Source organism: Gossypium raimondii, chromosome 7 (genome assembly GCF_025698545.1).
Source record: "Gossypium raimondii isolate GPD5lz chromosome 7, ASM2569854v1, whole genome shotgun sequence".
Classification (NCBI taxonomy): domain Eukaryota; kingdom Viridiplantae; phylum Streptophyta; class Magnoliopsida; order Malvales; family Malvaceae; genus Gossypium; species Gossypium raimondii.
Window position 1 is genome coordinate 23,967,001 of NC_068571.1, and position 21,007 is coordinate 23,988,007.

The 21,007-nt window shown below is 32.6% G+C and overlaps 1 protein-coding gene and 2 long non-coding RNA genes across 4 annotated transcripts; 2 read left to right on the forward strand and 1 right to left on the reverse strand.

The window, feature by feature from the left end:
* Window positions 1–415: 415 nt before the first annotated feature.
* Window positions 416–2,979, forward strand: LOC105799209 (uncharacterized). Of its 2 annotated transcripts, XM_052633910.1 has the most exons (5): window positions 416–449; window positions 2,108–2,217; window positions 2,314–2,355; window positions 2,448–2,557; window positions 2,666–2,979. In XM_052633910.1, exons 1-5 carry the CDS (start codon window positions 431–433, stop codon window positions 2,766–2,768), a joined length of 384 nt encoding a protein of 127 aa, XP_052489870.1. In that variant the 5' UTR covers window positions 416–430; the 3' UTR covers window positions 2,769–2,979. The 2 variants fall into 2 exon arrangements, with proteins under 2 accessions (XP_052489870.1, XP_052489871.1); XM_052633911.1 differs by lacking the exon at window positions 416–449 and having other exon boundaries at window positions 2,099–2,217; window positions 2,300–2,355.
* A 4,593-nt stretch (window positions 2,980–7,572) lies between these two features.
* On the reverse strand, window positions 7,573–14,595 carry LOC128042594 (uncharacterized). The gene is made up of 2 exons (XR_008198061.1): window positions 13,584–14,595; window positions 7,573–7,823 (listed from the first exon to the last, which is right to left on the reverse strand). It is a non-coding gene; the product is annotated as an uncharacterized LOC128042594 (long non-coding RNA).
* A 1,517-nt stretch (window positions 14,596–16,112) lies between these two features.
* LOC105771214 (uncharacterized) lies at window positions 16,113–17,827 on the forward strand. The gene is made up of 2 exons (XR_001126432.2): window positions 16,113–16,203; window positions 17,533–17,827. It is a non-coding gene; the product is annotated as an uncharacterized LOC105771214 (long non-coding RNA).
* Window positions 17,828–21,007: the final 3,180 nt, after the last annotated feature.

Here is a 21,007-nt window from a genome sequence, read left to right on the forward strand (position 1 = left end):
ATTTATTAGATAAAATAATAATTATTTTTTTGAGGTAAATCGGATTGGGCTATATTATATAAAAGAAAATTAAAGCGTGACAAACACCAAGTCCAACAGTAGCCGAACACAAAACAACCAACGACCCAAATATGGCCCCAAAACCTACCCAAAAGTAATAATAGGAAGGAAAAAAAAGAGAAAAAAAAAAAAGAAATACTAAAAGGCGTGCACCATCATTTCGTTGCCCAAACAGAAACCTTCTAGATGCCCGCCCCAACAACAATCAATCACTCTTCATTTTCAGACAGTTCGATTCTCAGAAAAAGCCTCCATCTTCCCCAAAACTACACAGAATACAACTTTCCTCCCAAAAGACTTCCAAAATTGTTTGGCCTTCGTTAATCTGGTTCCCTTATCTTTTCTGCAGCAAAACGACTTCTTGCAAAGGATGGAACACCTCCCACAAGGTAAAAGCTCCAGTTAATTTAAAGGCTCCTTGTGTGATTGAAACCAATTTAACCACACTGTTGAATGTCATCCAAATATTGCATCAGTGAGGTTGATAAGAGGTTTTTACCCCTAATTGCACCACATCGGCTTTAATCGCCAAACCAAAGGAAGCCTTTGGGTGGGTTTAGATACGTGGTACGTTTACTTGCAGTTAATATAAAAACAGTAATGACAGTGAGATTATTTCATTTCTCAGCGGAAGTATGGGAAGTTAATCTATTTGTTAAAATTTAAAATTCATACTTTATAAGAATTAAAAAGTGAGTCTAATTATTTGTAAATTTATAAATTTAAGCTTAATTTTTTTAATATTTATTGCATATAAATGGTAGAAGTGTTGATTTTTATTAAAAAATTCATAAAGATAAAAGTTTAACACTTCTAAAATTTTGTAAAATATGAAAACCAAATTTGGAAAAGCTAAAATTAAAATCAATTTTCAAAGATGTAATTTGTAATTTGATTTTTTTAGGGTAAACTACTTAGTTAGTCATTCAATTTTTAGGGTGTTTTTATTTTAGTAACCCAAAATTAAATCTTTGCTATTTCGTCACCTAATCTTTAGGGTGTTTTTATTTTAGTCACCCAAGTGTTCAACTATATGCGTCACATTATGTTTACACTTTCATTGTTGTCACTCAACTTTTAGGTCGCTTTTATTTTGTTCACTCCAAAAAATATATATTTTAAGTATTATTTGGGGTAAAAAACCAAGGATTAAAGTGAAAAATGGTAGAAACTAAAATAATACACATAAATTATCAAATTGTACTTGTTTATTCCATTGCGAAAATTCTAAATTTCTTTTTAATGTTGAAATTTTAAATTTCAAAACATCAAAATAAATTAAATAAATTGTTTAAATTTTTTATCCTTTGATAATGCCAACCGATTTGTTACCACAATATTGAAATCAATTAATTTAATATCCTTCTAAATCTTAAAATTTATTTTATGTTCCTATATCATCCTTAACGAAATCAATACAAATGTCTCATATTTAGTAATTGTCTACTATACTTAAATTTCTTTTGATTATATAGTCTCGAATCTTCCATGCAAGGCTAAAAGCAAAGGAGAAAATTATTGCAATTAATTAAATTAATTGCTTGTTCTTTGTTTGGGTAAAAAGTGATAAAAATATGCGTTTTGTTTGGCATGGAAGATAAAATTAATTAATTTAATTAATTGCAATGATTTTTCTTTGCTTTTAGCTTAACATAGAAGATTCAAGATCATATACAATTATTAAAGATAAGTTATTAAGTTGATTTTAATTTGAAAACATAAAATAAAATTTAAAATTTTAGAAGATTAAATTAATTAATTTTAATATTATAGTAATAAATCGCTTATAGTATCAAGGATTTATTTAAATAGTTTTGAAATTTAAAATTTAAAGAACTTTCTAGAATAGGGTAAACAAGTAAAATTTGACGATTTTTTAATGTATTATATTTTCATTTTAATCATTAATGTTTATCTTGACCAATTGGTGGGATGACCAAAATGAAATTCAACTAAAAGTAGATGACAAAAATGAAAGTGTAAATATAATGTGTGGTGATAAAAATTGGAGGATGAAATTGATCAAAATGAATCCGCATGATAACAGTTGACACTTTTCTATTAATTGTAATTCCTTCGGGAAATATAAATCCAAATTTCAACAAGCCGAGCAAAGACGGGAGTCGAGAAAAAATTCCTCTTTTCCTTCCGTCAACGGTATTTTTCTTTATCATTCTTCCGATTAATTACATGTTTCACCTTTGTTTTTCTTTTAACTGTTTGATCTGCTTATATGTAGTTTGAATTTTACAGGGCTTAATCTTTGTTTGGTTCCCGAGAATATCAACAATGACTCATATCCTTTTGATTAAAATAATAATTCGTGTAATCGGGAACTTAATTTGTAAATAGATTTTTTTTATGTTAATTCCCTTAACCTAAGCTAACGCGGCAACCAGAGAGAAAAAGATAGAGAAAGGGCTCAATCCAGGTCAGGCAACAAAGGGAAAGCTGGTTCCAAGGACGATGGATTGACCCCTGAACAACGCCGTGAAAGGTTTCCTTTATTTTTTCTCTTAATTTTCTTTATGAAATCTAAATTACCTTTTTTTTCCCCTCCTTAGCCTTCTGATTGTGATAATGGGGTCCATTTTTTAATTTGCAGAGATGCAAAGGCCTTACAAGAAAAGGCCGCGAAGAAGGCAGCGCAGGCGGCAGCTGGAGGTAACACTGCCGGCGGTGCTGGTGGAAGTAAAAACAAGAAATAATATAATAAAGACGGTGAGATGATCTACCGTGGAGGTTAAAGTTAGTGTTAATTTGTTGATCGGGGAATTTGATCTTTGGTTTCCAGTCTTCGTTTCGTGTTTTTTAAAGTTCAACAAACCCTCGGCTTGCTTATATATTTGGCATTGATGTTGACTGTTAATGGAATTGATTTCCTATATAGCGTTATGGAATTTTTCGTTTCTATGATTATCTGAAGTTATCAATTCCGGTAGATAAAACCCCGTATCGATTTTGATCATCTTACTGGTTTGATTGTTTTCCCTTCTATTGCATTTCTGGTTTGTACATAGTTCTTTTGGAATGGTTATGTCTTTGAAGGTAGGTTTACTGTTACAGTTGTTTGTGTAAATAGCTTACTTATGGTGAAACTATGGTTAAACCATTTGTAATTTCCAGAGGATTATGATTCATTAACTGTTTTCGGTGATAGTGAACTAATTAGATGCAGATGTATGTTTGTTGCATTTTCTTTTCTCCTTGAGACAGATTTATCCGTGATATAATTTCTAATAGTTGTAAATCAAATTCTGTTAGAATCTAGTTATCTATGGCTGGCTTCAATTTCCATGCTAGACTGCATAAGTTGAAATATATTCCATGTTATTTATTTATGATTTGATATAACCATAACGACAATTTTTTCTTGTTATGATCACGGTGGCTTGGTTGGTATATTAAGCATCACAGTGTTCCAGAGTCAGCTGAGTTTGAGCATTTGTGTTGCTGCTATTCATTTGCGGCTGGCATTGTAGTTTTATTGTCTCAATTTTAGTTTTAAAATGGTTTCTTGCAATAAATGAGGACTGATAACCATAGTAGCTGGTGTTTTGTCAAGAATATACTGCTCCTATTTATTATCATAGGGTCCTGCTTTAATTTATATATCTATATATTTGCTATTTGGAGCTGTATTCATTTTGTCATCGCAATGTTTGTGGTTTTCTGTGTTATAAGCTTGAGCTGCTATCAGGTAACAATGATGTTGGATGTGCTTGGTCCGAGTCTTCTTGTGTTTGTTTCACGGTTGTACTGCATACAAGTCCCTCCATCTAGGGGCCGGGATCATATACTTGCTTTGTTGCAGACTTTCTGGTACTTAATTTTATAAGGATGAGATAGAAGTTTCAGCAAGTGTCACCTGTGGCCTTCATTTTGGTATGACAAATCAATCCGGAAGCACACGTTAGGATAAGTGGTGAAAGGTTCTTATTGGTAGTGTATTCGATGGATTGGGTGATGATGATCTTCTTGGTTTTAAGTCTTATTACTTGAGTTTTTATTTTTAATTTATTCATCAAGAGTTCGAAGCTAATGAATTTGTTCGACATTATGTGGTATGTACTATTTTGTATTCTTTTCTTACTCTTTTGAGAAAAATGTTGATTATTTCTGATAACCATAGCAATTTTCTTTTTTCTTTTTTACATTTTATTTATTGAACCGATTGTAAAATACTTAATTAATTTTAATTACTAATATGCAAATAACGTGGTCATGATTTTATGAAATTCGAATAAAAAAATATGTAGAAAAAATATAATTGTTGCTCTGATCTGGCGCCTTCGATTGTAACACAGTTTTTAATCTCTTAATCACCAGCTCGTTTGGAATGTTGGCTCCAAAATCATTGTTTTGTTTGTTTGTTTTTTAAACATTTCTTGCAAGATTTGTTTTTCTGGCCTTCGTTTTTTCACTTTGTTTTTTTTTTCTGTCACATTTCGGTTCTTGAACTCTGTTTCGTTGCTAATGGCCTTAAAAAAGGATGACTACTGGGAATATGCCATTCATGACATAGTATGTTAATCAATGTTGATCAATGATAATCACGTTAACCATTGTTGGTCAAACAAAAATCATTAAAAATGTAAATTTTATTTAAAAAAGTAATGACTGTTTAAAATTTTAAAAATTGCAAAATATTAAAAATATGCAATAACTAAGGAAAAATTATATAAAATGTTTTGTCACATTTTAAAAAAATTTTAATTATTTTTTTAATAATATTCACATTTATAGTTTTTAATAATTTTAAACCTTTTAAATAATATTTACTGTATTTAATAATTTGTTGTCCCATCAACAATGATCAATGTCTATCAACAATGGTCAATAGGCCACGACATTGGTCAAGACACCTTGTCATGGAGGACATAACACGTTCTCATTGGCCACCTTTTTTTAAACATAATTAGCTTTTAAGTACTAAAATAGGTTATAGAACAAAGTTTGGGTATTAAAATGGGACAAAAAAATTTATGAATCAATGTCCGAAAACGCATATAATTTGGGGTCAAATCATGAATAAAACCATTTTTTGAAGAAAAAAATTGATAATAGTTAATGGGGCCTTGCCATTGTTGGTTAAGACGAAAATTTTGAGTTTTTAGATACTTAGGTTTGAGTTTTATGATGCACAATTGCAATATGTGGATCTCTAGTATAGTGGTCCATTTCATACCAGTACCGCTTGTAATGGCCAAAACATGCCATTTCGGTAGTAAATCGGGACAACAACCTTTAGATTCCGTTTCGGTTTAAATTTTGTCTCTATCAATTTGTTCCGAAGCATTTCATCTATTTCGCCCAAAAATTCATATTTTGTTTGCTACATAAAAAATAAATTTAAATTAACAAGTTTGATGGTACTTATGATGAATCGTTGATATTTACAAAGAACCATGCATAGGAATGACAACTTGGATTGCAAATTCGAATATCAACGTATATTTTATTCTTTTTTTGTGGATTTGAATTGTATTCAATCATTATCAATTGATTCCTAAACTGAATAAAATTCATAACTATTAAAATTTTATCACTTTTACGATCTAATCTTTCAATCAACAAAATTACTGGACTAACATTCAATATAACCCTAATATAGACTCGTAAATATTAAATAATAATATTTACTAACTCAATTATCGAAAAATGAGATTCTAAAACCATCATTTTTGACACCACTAAAAAACGAATTATTACATTGGACTCCGAACATAACATCTTTAGGTTCGAAATTGAATTTCGCACCATTGAGATTTGGTTGTCGTGACATTGATGCCTTAATGTTCCTTTTCAGCTTCGAAGTTGGATGTTGCGATCCATCTTGAATATTGCGGGCAAATGACCAAAAAAAGCCCCCTTTTTTTTCAAAAATTACCGAAATTGGCCAATTATCTAATTATTTACCGGAATGGTCTATTTTCCGCGAAATCGCGTCCACGTCGTAGCGATGTCGAGTGCGCCAGAAATCGCGTCCACGTAAGCGCGATTTGTTGTTCGGACAAATCGGGCCCTCTAGGACGCGATTTCTCGACGTGGCATCAGTTTATGTTTTTTAGCTTGGAAAACTTTGAAAGGCCATAACTTTTGGCTCGGTTGTCCGATTGAGACGATTTTTTTTTTATTTCGAATAACTTTTCGAGATCTACGTGCTGGCAAACAGCCGAAGGCGGTTTGCCGCAGTTTTCGTCGAAAAAGATCCTTTTTTGCCCCTAAATTTCAATTTTTTCGGTTTAAAATTAAATTTTAAAACATTCAAATCATTATTTTCTTTATTTATTTGGAGTAAACACCGGATTTTTTTACAGAATTGTTGTATTATTTTTTCTGATTTGACACGTGTATGGAATAGGTCCGATAAATTGTTAGAACGTAGGTAATATAATTAAGATAATAACCGTATTTTAATAATATGTCAATTAATTAGTTTAGCTTAGTTGGTTAATATGCTTGCTCATTTCCCTTAGTACCTTGGTTCAAATCTTGTTGGAAACATTTTTTTTTGAATCAATTAACTCTTCTATATTACATCAATAGCAACAAGTACAAAAAAGAAGGCTTAAGACCAAGCAATATAGAAGACCAAGCTGCCAGTCCTATACAGGCAAGCTTTCTAAAGTTTGATTTTTCCCTTTTGGAACCAAAAGACCAAGCAACATGTAGTGATCCATGACTACGAGAACAAGATTTTGCATCAGTGATGTAATATAGAAGAGTTAATTGATTCAATTAAAAATGTTTCCAACAAGATTTGAACCAAGGTACTAAGGGAAATGAGCAAGCATATTAACCAACTAAGCTAAACTAATTAATTGACATATTATTAAAATACTGTTACTATCTTAATTATATTACCTACGTTCTAACAATTTATCGGACCTATTCCATACACGTGTCAAATCAGAAAAAATAATACAACAATTCTGTAAAAAAAATCCGGTGTTTACTCCAAATAAATAAGGAAAATAATGATTTGAATGTTTCAAATTTCAATTTTAAACCGAAAAAATCGAAATTTAAGGGCAAAAAAGGATCTTTTTCGACGAAATCATGCAAGAAACCGCCTTCTACTGCTTGCCGGTAGCAGAGATCTCAAAAAGTTATTCAAAATAAAAAAAATCGTCTCAATCAGACAACCGAGCCAAAAGTTATGGCCTTTCAAAATTTTCCAAACTAAAAAACAAAACTGATGCCACGTCAGCAAATCACGTCCTAGAGGGCGCGATTTGTGTCCACATCAACAAATCGCGCTTACGTGGACGCGATTTCCTAGCGCGTACCCTGACATCGTGCTGACGTGAACGCGATTTCGCGAAAAATGGGCTATTCCGGTAAATAATTAGATAATTAGCCCATTTCGGTAATTTTAAAAAAAAAAGACTTTTTTTGGTCATTTGCCCAAATATTGCGACATTTTGGGGAAATCCACAGTCTCCTTGACCAAAATGATATATCGCACACTTGAGTCCTTCCTTAGGTTTGAATTGGCCTAATAGGTCATAAAACAAACTTAAAGTGCTCATTTTATTGAATTCAAATATAGAAGTACTAAATTGAGAATCTAACTAAAACAATAACAAATTACTTGATATAAGCTCATTAATTGTCAAAAAAGAGCTCAATTTTCCACAACGAATAGTGGCAGATCAATGCCAAGGCTAAAACTAAGTGATAATGTCTTCACGAAATACAAATTGCAGAGAATATTTGGCGATGTTACTTGATCACGAACTCTTCGATCTAACTATTACCTGCACATAGAATTAAAAACTCGAACATTGAGCTTTTTACAACTCAGTGGTGTGCAATATCTATTGCAGTTTAACATAATATTGCATAATTATACTAAATTTACAATCATACAAACAACTATTATCAACCATATAACATATAACAAATCAACATAATATACCCACACACTCGACATAGGTAAGACAAATATTTAAAATTACATTCGATATAATGAACAATTCAATTCAATCTTTAATATATCCGGTAAGCTTGAGTAACCTTATGCGGGAAATCATGTTGGATACATTGAGTATCCAACCAAAACCAGTTACCGTACACTAAATGTTTAACGATACTCTGGTGCGTGCATAGCACAACTTAACCAACCAACACATCAAATGCGCAAAGTGCAACAATGCAATACTTTCAGGCGCTCGCTAACAAACTCGCATAACAAATCTTTAAAGAGCTTTATACTTTATGGCATGCCAACTATACTTGGATAGTTTCCAACATCATTTACAAGGGTTGAAATACATAAATTAAAATTCAATTTAATGCAAATGGATAACGATTCCAGAAATAATTAACCAAACCATTCATCACAAATTATACATTTTCATAATGGTTACACGCACAAGTAATTTAGCATATTATACAATATTATCAAATGATAGAGAGCACAAATTTTAATTCTAAGCGTTCATTGTTTAGAAGCGACCAAAACTTCAATGATATTCAGTTTCGACATTCCATCTATCTCTTTCGCTTCAGTGAAGAAAATCATACAAACTTATTAAAACTAAATCTAAGTTATCACTTACACGACAATTAATCTAATCTCAACCATAAACAGATTTTATTTTTTCTAAGTAAAATTAATATCTACTTTAATATCATAAGAACTTCTAATCCAAGAAATATTAAACATGAATGATGATAAATTAATCTAATGGATCTTATTGATAGACTCAAATAAATCAACATTTAACTATCATTGTTCTTATTCTAATCTTCTAATTAAGTTACAATATTTTTAACTATCGTTGTTCTTATTTTAATTGTTTTTCTTATTCTAATCTTCTAGATCTTATTTTTGTTGAAAACAAGTTTTATCATTCTTAAACTAAATGAATCTACCAAACCGACTTTATAGTATTCCAAAATTAATCTCAATATATACAAACCAATCTCAAACTAAAGGTGCTCATGGGTCGAGTCGTTCCGAGCCTAAACATGATATTAACATTTTTTATTCTTGCCCAAGCTTGACCCGACTCAAGATATGAGCTTAAAATTTTGTCCAAACCCGCCTATATTTGCAAAAGACTAACCCAAACTCATTTTAGGCCCGCCCATATTATATTTTAATTATTTTTTAAAAATATTTATTTTATTTTAATATTAATAATTTTATTTTATTTAATTACTGAAATTTTTTATATAGTCATCTTAACATTATTTTAATGTTTACATTAGAATAGTATTATATATTTAGTATAGGTTTATTTTTTTAATGTGTTATAAATTACATAATATATAAAAATAACATAATATAAAGTATTATAAACTTAAAAATAGGTTGGGTCGGGCCGGGCTTAGGCCTTGAATGTTCAAGCTCAAGCCTACCTTATATTTTAAATAAGCCTATTTTTTTTTGCCTAAGCCCATTTTTTGGGCCTAATATTTTGCCTAAACCCTTCAAAATTTCGGGCAAACCTTCGGGTGTGAACGGGTAGCCCGACTCATGAACAAGTCTGTTGATACAATTTATCAACAGAAATGGAGATCGGAAGAGCTATGGAAAAAGTGGGAAGAAGGTCCCTAGGTAGAAGCATGAGGAGGATCCCCCCAATCGTCCGAAGTCTGTCTCTTTCTATTATACCGGGTCGAGTAATTATATAATAAAATATAAAATATAAAATATAAATTAATATAAATTATTATCACCGTATAACAATTTGTCCCCCACCTGGTCGAAGAAGAGTTATAAAGTGACTCTTCTTAGACGATCTGACATATATGAAGTGCATGTAATTTGGGGATTACCATATAGATTTTAACTTGAAGCATTATTGAACAAGTTTTGTTGTTTGATAGTGTGATACAGGAGTCAAAAATTGCATTGCAGAATACAGCGAACTGTATTTCTCGTAAGAAAAATAAAATAAAATAATTGATGACATTAAATCGAATGAACTTAAGCTGCAATCTTAAATCAACGAGCCTTAACAATATCAGCTACAATTTTAAATTAGCGAGCTGTTCGGAAACTGCGATCTTAAATTAACTAACCTTGGTAACATCAACTGTGAACGTAGGTCAATGAGTTGTTTTGGAGGCTGCGATCTTAAATCAGCAAGCCTTTATAATATCGGCTAGGAACGTAAGTTGGCACTAACTATTTTGGAGGCTGCGGTATTGAACCTGCGAGCCTTAAGATATTAGCTGGGAGTGTAAGCTCGCGCTAACTATTTTGGATGCTGCGATATTGAACCTGCGAGCCTTAGGATACCAAGTGGGAGCGTAGGCTCGCGCTAACTGTTTTGGAGGTTGCGGTATTGAATCTGCAAGCCTTAAGATACCAGTTGGGAGCGTAAGCTCGCACTAACTATTTTGTATGCTGCGGTATTGAACTTGCGAGCCTTAGGATATCAACTGGGAGCGTAGGCTCACGCTAATTGTTTTAGAGTTGCGGTATTGAACCTGCAAGCCTTAGGATACCAGTTGGGAGCGTAGGTTCGCGCTAACTGTTTTGGAGGCTGCGGTATTGAACTTGTGAGCCTTAAGGTACCAACTGGGAGCATAAGCTCGCGCTAATTGTTTTGGAGGCTGCGGTATTGAACCTGGGAGCCTTAAGATATCAACTGGGAGTATGCTCACGCTAATTGTTTTAGAGTTGCAGTATTGAACCTGCAAGCCTTAGGATACCAACTGGGAGCGTAGGTTCGCACTAACTGTTTTGGAGGCTGCGGTATTGAACCTGCGAGCCTTAAGATACCAGCTGGGAGCATAAGCTCGCACTAACTATTTTGGAAGCTGCAATATTAAACCTACGAGCCTTATGATACCAGCTGGGAGCGTAAGCTCGCGCTAATCATTTTGGAGGTTGTAGTATTGAACCTGCGAGCCTTAAGATATCAGCTGGGAGCATAGGCTCACGCTAACTATTTTGGAGGCTGCGGTATTGAACCTGTGAGCCTTAGGATATCAGCTAGGAGCGTAGGCTCGCGTTAACTGTTTTAGAGGTTGCAGTATTGAACATGCAAGCCTTAGGATACCATTTGGGAGCGTAAGCTCGCGCTAACTATTTTGGAGGCTGTGATATTGAACCTGTGAGCCTTAAGATACTAGCTGGGAGCATAAACTCGCGCTAACTGTTTTGGAGGTTACGGTATTGAACCTGCGAGCCTTATGATACCACCTAGGAGCGTAAGCTCACGTTAACTGTTTTGGAGGCTATAGTATTGAACCTACGAGCCTTAGAATATCAGCTGGGAGTGTAGGCTCGCGCTAATTATTTTGGAGGCAGCGGTATTAAAGCTACGAGCCTTAGGATATCAGCTGGGAGCGTAGGCTCGCGCTAACTGTTTTGGAGGTTGCGGTATTAAACCTGCGAGTCTTAGGATATCAGCTAGGAACGTAGGCTTGCACTAACTGTTTTGGAGGCTACGGTATTGAACCTGCGAGCCTTAAGATACCAATTGGGAGCGTAGGCTCGCGCTAACTGTTTTGGAGGCTATGGTATTGAACCTGCAAGTCTTAAGATACCAGCTGGGAGCGTAGGCTCGCGCTAACTGTTTTGGAGGCTACAGTATTGAACCTGCGAGCCTTAATCGTCAGCTGGGAACATAGGTCAAAAGCATACAAATATATAATTAAATAACATTCATGCTGTAATTTCGTACCATGAACTTGTTCTCAATCTAATTTTGTGAATAACATGCAAACTAGCATGGATTTCATGACAAGTACCAAATGTTGTCCCTACCTCAAAGGGATGTGCTATACCTTTATTTCACCATATTAATAGTTGTTTAACCAGAGGACTCTATAAGATGAAATTAGTCCCTTGGATTCACTCCGCTTAATAATTAATCACTAAGGATACTATCTCTTCATCTTGGATTGGACTACATGTCTTGTATTGTACAACTATAAAATATATACGTATATTTCCAGCATTTAATTAGCATTTAATGGAATGAAGGGAAACCTAAAAAACTTCATATATCTTAGAAATGCAAAGACAATCAAATATTAGGTTGAACAGTGTACCTGGTGATGAAATACCACATAGGAAAAAGCATAGAAGATGATGACAAAGGAAGAAGTTTAGGAGTGATAGCTGAGTAAACAAGTGTTCATATATTGCAAAGTTCAAACAACCAGGATCTACCGTATGCAGTAGTACATAACATGAACTTCAGCAAATGGGAGAAGTGTAGGGAGAATAACATCTACTATAGATGATTTAGTTTGATCTTACCTGCAAAATGTTAGCGTATACAAAAACCAATTTCGTATACAAAAATATCATACATGAACTACAAGTTCTTTTTTAAACAAAACAAACCAATTATCACCAATCCTGCATGCCATTCTAGTAAAGGATATGCAAAAGTAATATATCCTCAAAAAGTAATGTTATATCAAAAGGCTGCAGAGATCTGCACATGTAAATGCCTCTACTAAAAGGCAAAATGTCTATATTTATAAAAACTTACCATTAACCAAAACTATCAAACAAACAAGCAAAAAGTACCATGCTTAGTAACACTTATTTGGAGATAAAAATGGATATCTCATCAAAGCAATAAGAAACTATACAAGCCATAAATAGTTGTAGGAAGCTAATCGTATCATATGTGCACTCAAAAACATAACACATGGAGTTATACCCAAACAACATAAAGGAAGTTGAATTTGAGTGTCAAAGATTTCTTTACCCTAGAACTTTAATAAAATGAACCTCACACAAGTAAATGACAAAACAAAGTATTATTTTTCTGGAAAACGAGAGTTTTAGATAAGGGCAAACTTTTTCCCCCTTGTTCAAGTCCATCGATGAGCCATCAGAAGTAGTCACCATTCACCAAGATAAATGACTAGAAAAATGGTAACACTATAGTTTCCATAAATCAAGTTTGCAAATGAAAAAAGTAATAGTCGACAGTAGAACATGTAATGGAAGTATAATTAATGCAGGTGCTACTACTATTATAATGTTATTTTATTATTTCAATCTCATTTATTAATTATTAGACATAGAGAAAGTTGAAGCTTAGATCTATAGCATAACCACAGAGGCTACATTACAAGATCTGTAGAATGTATGTACAAAGGCTACATAGTTAAAAGAAACCAATATGATGGATCTACAAAAAAAAAAAAAAAACTATAGAAGCTACAGAGCTGGAGCTTTGCAAAAAATTAGAACACAAATTACTAACAAGAAAAATGTTATTAAAAATTAACACTTTTTTAAGCCTATATCAGTCTTTGATATTTCACCAATGTAATGGCAGATTATAATCAATTACTCCCTAACCATTAAAGAGGAAATTGCAATAGTTAGTTAAATGTTACAAATTAATACAGTGGTCATTGCATTCCAACAAAATTCAACCCAGAAATGAGAAATAATCAGCAAACAGTCCTTAACCCAATTAACTTAATTGAAATACACCGATTTTGAATTGATTATTATTATTATTAGAGCCAATTTTCAGTGTGTGTTTCTTCTTCTTCTTCTTTTTTCAATTTTTCAAGGGCCTAACCTGGACAGGTCGTGAATCCATGGGAGATAACAGCAAAGCCAAAAGATCATCAATCAGCAAACACTCGATCTACAGAGGGATGAGAATGAGGAGTTGGGACAAATGGGTGTCCGAAATTCTTGAGCCCCGCAAGAAGTCCCGCATTTGGCTTGGCACTTTTGCTACCCTAGAAATGGCAGTACGCGCTCATGATGTAACAACTTTAAGCATCAAAGGTGAATTCACGATTCTCAATTTCCCTCACCTTGTAATTTTGCTTCCTCAACCAGTTTCATTAATGCCTTACGACATTCAAGTCGTCGTCGCTAAAGCTATCTTCCGAGTTGAAATTCCTTCTGCTCTTAATATCAATTCCTACAACAACCCCACCATTCTTCAATGGACCCAAGCTCTGACAAGAAATAGTCGATTTATGTCTCTTCTGCATGTTTCTCATCTACTGCTTTTGAACCAGAGTTGAAGAACCCAAAGAATTTACCAGTGCTGGAGAAGATGATGACGGGAACGTCAACATCACAAATAACGGTGAACTCTTCAGGCTGCGAGTTCGATCCACATTCACCGTACCAATTGTTGATACAATTTATCAACAGAAATGGAAAGATCGGAGGAGCCCTAGAAAAAGTGGGAAGAAGGTCCCTAAGTAGAGGCATGAGGAGGATCCCCCAATCGTCTGAAGTCCGTCTCTTTCTATTTCTATTATACCGGGTCAGACCCTGGGTGGGATTATTATATAATAACAAAGTCGATCTCAAATCAAGTGGGAAGCAATTCCTCGGAACTTAAAACAACCAAATTAATCTTAAAGAGGCATGGAATGTGATTATAACATCGATTAAAAACAAACTACGGTTCACAATTGAAGCAAATAAATTCACAAGGTCAATCGACATCAAAAAGGGTGCAACAACTAAGAGCAAAATAGCCAAAAACTTGTAGTGGTGGTGTAACAAAACATCAACTAATTATAGACGCAACCAACAGCTTATTTGGACAACAATTAAGGGCTACTGTTTCGATGAAATTGTAGTAGAGATACGCAACAAAAGTGCAACAATTCTTGAAGCATACGACACAACAAAGAGTAAGTGATAGGCTACGATTTAAATAAAGTAAAAGCAACCATTTGAAACAATAAAAATTTGAAGCAATTGAATGATGGTGGCAAGCATATTGTAACGATCCGAAAGTTAATGGTGTCAGAAAATGCTATGTCGGAATCTTGTTTCCGTAAACCGAATCCATTAATATTTTTATTAAATAATTATGGAGTTATATTGTAGGTGAATTGAATTTTGAATAGATAATTTTATCAAATTTGTGGTTAATTAAGGTAAAAGTTCAATTAACATTAAATCTTTAATTAGAGTTTGGTCAAGGGACTTATGTGGTGATTAAACCACTATAACTTTGATGGTGACGGTGATGGCTACTGGGAAATGTTTTAATTATAAGTTTTTATTAAATAAAATTTTAATAACTAAAACTTAAGGTATATGTTAGTATAGTGGAAAGAAAGAGAAATTATTTTATCTTCTTCATCCTCATGCTAGAACCGAAAACACCATATCTAGGGATTGGGAGCATTCAGCCAAGGGGTTTCAAAGTTTAAGCCTTCAATTGGTTAGTGTTATTTAGTTCTATTCTTGCAATCTTTATGTTTTTAAAATATTGGGAGCTTAGTCTAGCTAACCAGTATGTTATTTTTCGGAACTGTTAAAGTTTTAGAATGATGCCATTGTTGAATCTTTGAATTTTTAGGTATTAAATTGATATATTTTAAGCTTATGAGTGAAAAGGGACTAAATTGTGAAGTTATTTGATAGTTTTTAAAATAGAGACTAAAATGCATAAGTTTTAGAATTTGTGGTATAGATGAGAAATAGGTCTTAAAAGGACTCTAGTGAAATCAGCTTGAAATTTTAAAGTTTAATTGAAAATTACTTTAGTCCCGATTTTAGGCACTAAATTGAATAAAATGTAAAAGTTACCCAAATTTGCAAGTGAATGTGAAATTGCCTATGTATTGATGAATTATTGTGTTTATATTAATCCTTAGCTAAGGTCGACCCGAATTTCTCAAAAAAGAAAGGAAAAGACAAGGTTGTCGACGAATAGCTCGGAGATTTCGGTTTGTGTAACAGCCCAATTTTAACCGTAATCGGAATAGTGGTTTCGAGACCACAAATTTGAATCCGAAAAATATTTTAATATTTTTTCTGTGTTTGTGATATTTGAATTTGATTGTGTGAAAATTTCGTAAATTTATTTGGCCGTTTTTGTGTTTAATTTGATAAAAGTACTAAATTTCATAAAATGTAAAAGTTGATAGTTAAAGTGTAAAGCACCTATTTGGTAATGGCTTTTTAACTTGAAGTCCTTAAAGGGCAATAAACCCATTTAAAATATAGTGGACGGCAAGATGGCTAAAAAGCCATGTATTATATGTTTTAAATATTATTTTACAAATGTTAAAATAGTAAAAGAATAATAATGTATATTATATCATAAATATTATAAAATAAAGTCATTTTCTTCACCTTTTTCCACTGAAAACAAGAGAAAGAAACTTTGTTCTTCAAGCTTTAGCATTCGGCCATCTTAGGGATTTCAATTCAAGGTTAGTTTGATTTTAGTTTTTGATAATTTTTACGTTTTTGTGATCGTTGCTTTGAATACTTCAAAACCCATGTATTAATTTTGTGAATTGATGATGATTTTGTGTTTTGCCATTGATGAGTGCTTGAGCTTTTTGATAGTTGTTGATGAAAAATGAAAGATATGTTAAAGATTAATATGTTTTGTATTGGAGTTTTTGGTGATTTTGAGTAATTAGGGCTAAATTACAAAAATAAATTTTTGAAGGACTAAAATGTGAAATAAATGAAATGTATGGACTTATATGGGTACTAGGAAGATTCAGCCCTTAGGGAGTGTGGCCAAATTTTGTGTATTTTGTGTTTTGTGCAATAAGGACTAAATTGTGAAAATGTGAAATATTAGGGGTAAAAATGTAATTTGCCCATTTATGTGTTCTTAGACTAAATTGAATGAAAATATGTTTAAATGAGATTTATTTGAATATGTTTAGATCAAGAAACCAAGAAATCAAATTTAGATCGGGGGAAATCGAAAGTAGTTGAGTAGCCGATCTATTAGTCGACGACATCCGAGATAAGTTATTAAGCACATATATAATTGTATCGTTTTAAAATCAGCTTAGTATCTGAGTAATTATGCTGAATTGAATGGTATATATATATATATATATATATATATATATATATATATATATATATGCATGTAGTGATAAAATTATTGAAATAAGATGTATTGAGTTGTTGACTTTCGACACTAAGTGTGCGAATTTAATTGTAAAGCACTAAGTGTGCTAGTTAATTGTAAAGCACTAAGTGTGTGAGTTTAATGGTAAAGCACTAAGTGTGTGAGTTTGATTATTAAGCACTAAGTGTGCGAACTTATTAAATATTTTCAAATAACTATTAGTATTGAGTATTTGTCTTATTGAGAAATCATGATTATTAAAATGAGTAAATACTTGGAATTCTTGAGTAATAACCATTATGGTTGTATTTTAAGGTTAAGTTTTGTAGGTATTAAACCTATGTGGTGATTATATTTGGAATCATATATATATATATATATATGATTCTTTATATTACATGATGAGGAAATGCATAATGTATTTGGTCTTGTGATTAAATTTGAAGAAATGTTTATGGTCGTGTAATTATATTGATTTTAGTTAAATCATAATAATAAGTGAATAATTATCTTATGATATGGTAGGCTAAAGGTAAGATGATTTAGTAGTATGAATTGGTTGAATATTATTTGAGATGTCGGTTTAAATAGTAGAGTTTATTTGCTTATAACTTACTAAGCTAAATTAGCTTACAATGTGTTGGATAATTGTTTTGATGTATAGATTTTGGTGATCGCTACGTGTTCGGGGATCGTCAGCTAAGCTCGTCACACTATCGATATTTTCTTTTGGTATTTTGCTAATTTGTTCTCAAATATATGGCACGTATAGTATAGTTAAAATATTGATTTTAGAACCAATGTGTATATGTATTTAAAAGCCATGCGAAAATGGCTTATCTCTTTTGGTTTGAATTCGGTATTAATGCATATGCTTTAACGGTCTAAAATTGGTATTCTAAAATTGGTATATGCATGCTGCCCAATTTTGGTGAATAAATGTTGTCCAATTTTGTATATACATGCTGTCAAATTTTGTGTATAAGTGCTGTCCAAATTGGTATATGTATGCTGCCCAATTTTGGTGAATAAATGTTGTCCAATTTTGTGTATACATGCTGTCAAATTTTGTGTATAAGTGTTGTCCAAATTGGTATATGTATGCTGCCCAATTTTGGTGAATAAATGCTGTCCAATTTTGTATATACATGCTGTCAAATTTTGTGTATAAGTGCTGTCCAAATCGGTATATATATGCTGCCTAATTTTGGTGAATAAATGTTGTCCAATTTTGTATATACATGCTGTCAAATTTTGTGTATAAGTGCTATCCAAATTGGTATATATATACTGCCCAATTTTGGTGAATAAATGCTGTCCAGTTTTGTATATATATATATATGCTTCTCAATTTCTGATGTATAAGAGCTGGCCAAACAGGGTAGATTACCTATGTTTGTAATATGTAGTATAGTTAATAAATTGAAATGAAATAAATGCTTGGATAAATGTTTGATTTATGATATTAAATTTTGATTAGGTAAATGATAATGATATGGATGAATTGTTGAAACATGGTTAGTATTAGACCTGTCCATGGGCCGGGTCGGGCCCGGAAAAATTTTTCGGCCCGCCTCCTAGGCCCGGGCCCGGCCCGACCCAAAATATGAGCCTGAAATTTTACCCAGTTCCGCCCGAAAATATCATAAGCCCGAAACCTGCCTGCCCATTTTTAATAAACATTAAAAATTATTTTAAAAATAAAAATAAAAAATATTTTAAAAGTATTTTAAAATTAAAAATAAAAATAAAAATATATATTTATTATATTTGGTAGGTAGTTGCCCGGCCAAAAAGTGGCTTGAGGCTCGACCCATTTTTAAACGGCCTCGTTTTTTGCCCAAGCCCATATTTTGGCCTATATTTTACCCGAACCCTCCTATATTTGGGCGGACGTGGTGGGCGCAGCCGCCTACCTATGGACAGTCTAGTTAGTATATGAAACTTGATTAAAGATGCATGTTTGATTTTAATTGGTTATGTGATAATATATATATGGAATGAAAATTTCGTGGTTGAGTTAAAAATAATAATTTCTGAGTCGGGTTTTGATCGATAATGCCTCGTAACTCTAATCCGGCGACGGACACGGGTTAGGGTGTTACAGTTTGTGTTTCTATAATTCAAATTACTTCAATTATTGCATTTATGAACTGCTTTGCATGGTAAGATTACAAGGTGAGTTAGTATTGATTAAACGAGATGAGTTGATAAATTAAGATTGATTATTTGTGATTAGGACTAAACCAAATGGTTTTGAAAATATTATGTATTGTTATAAATGTAAAATTGATTATGTAATGGAAATCAATTATGTTGGTACTGGTATGAAATTATGGTGGATTAAGGAAATAATGGAATTAAATTATGAAATTGATGAATAAGTGAAATTGAGAAATTGTACCCTATTAATTGTCCGAGCAGAGTCGGATATAGATGGCATGTCATAGGATAGGAAGAGTTCAGGGTTACTCCGACTACGTGTCAATGAGACACTGGGTGCTAAATCACTTTGGTTATACTGATGAGTGCAGGGCACAACTTATTCTTCGAATTTGTTTGATAAGGCATTAAGTGCCAGACTGGGATGATTGGTTGGATCCGTGTATCTGTTCAAGTGCAAGTCATGTTAATTGGGAGTTATAATGTGAAATGATATATTGAAACCTAAATTGGGTTAAAAGATGTTTGATAGAATCATCAGATTTGTATAATCTAGATTTGGTATGGAAATGTGGTATGAATTGGGTTTTATTCTCATGTTAATGGAATGAATATAGTTGGATCATTAAACTTGATAAAATGGTTATATGTACTTAGATCTTGCATATGGTTGATCAATAAATCATGCATTTATATTACTTATTTTGTGTTATAATGCTTGGATTATAGAAACACCATTGAGTTCATACTCAGTGTTTGGTTTGTTTTCTGTGCGTAGGTTAAGTTTGATCGTGATTACCCTATTGATATTAGCATCCAACTGAAATCCCAAACTCAACAACATTGGTGAAGTTTCTTGTTGTTTTGTTGGCGTGTACCTAAAAGAGTTTTTTATATTCTTACTAAGTAAATGTTAAGTCTTGAAGTGTGAGACACTTGATATGATAAGTATATGTGTGTATGTATGTATTTATATACTTTATACTTGAATCATATAATCTAGTGCATAAGTATGATATATATATAGTGTTGGCATGTAATTAGAGATGGAAAAACTCATGAATGATGGTATAATGATAGTATAATGAAGGATGATTAGGTAGATTATATAACACCCCGCAGACGGACCTGGAAGTTTTGGCCTCTCAAGTGAAGGGTCGCCAGGTTCGCCAAGGTTTAGGTGAACTAGGGGTTTACCAAAAGAGAGTATTAGTAAGGGGGTTCGTCGGTAGCAATGTATGCTTGAAGTTGTGGTAAGGGGTTAGCCAGATCCATTACCAAGATGGGTTCGCCAATTTCTCTACAAGGTAGGTTCGCTAATGTGTTGGCAATCTAGTGTTCACCATTCTTACAGGGAATAGGAGTTCACCAGTTAAGTCGAACTAGGGTTCGCCAATCAAAGATATAGTCAGACTCAAATTAGGAAATAAAGATTCAGGAAATCTAGGAATACTTTACGTACAAGTAACAACTTTCTTAAATCAAGTAAGGTATCCAAATATTATTAGAAGTCTTAGGTCTAGAAATTCGACCCTTAATTCTGTGAATTATTCACTGAATGTTCTGCCGTTAAAGTCTCTGTTCTAAGTTTTGATCGTAGCTATCAGGGTAATTCTCTATCTTATTTGGTGTAATTGTCCAGGTTTGCATTGCATGAACTCTGTATTTTTTTTGTTTAAATAAAATGTGTGTAAGTTGTTTGTTGCGAACTAGCCAGACCGTCTATGTAACACCTCTAACCCATATTCGTCACCGAATTAGGGTTACAAGATATTACTATAAGAAACATAATTCAATACAGTCATAAAAATAAATTTAACATTTATATATAATTCGTTTGAATACAAGTGTAAAACAACTATTTCCAAATCAAAATATATGCATTGTATTCGAAATAAATATATGAATTTAAATATATATATATATTTAAACACACTTAAAATAAGACCGATCATGCAATCTGCAATCTCCAGAAT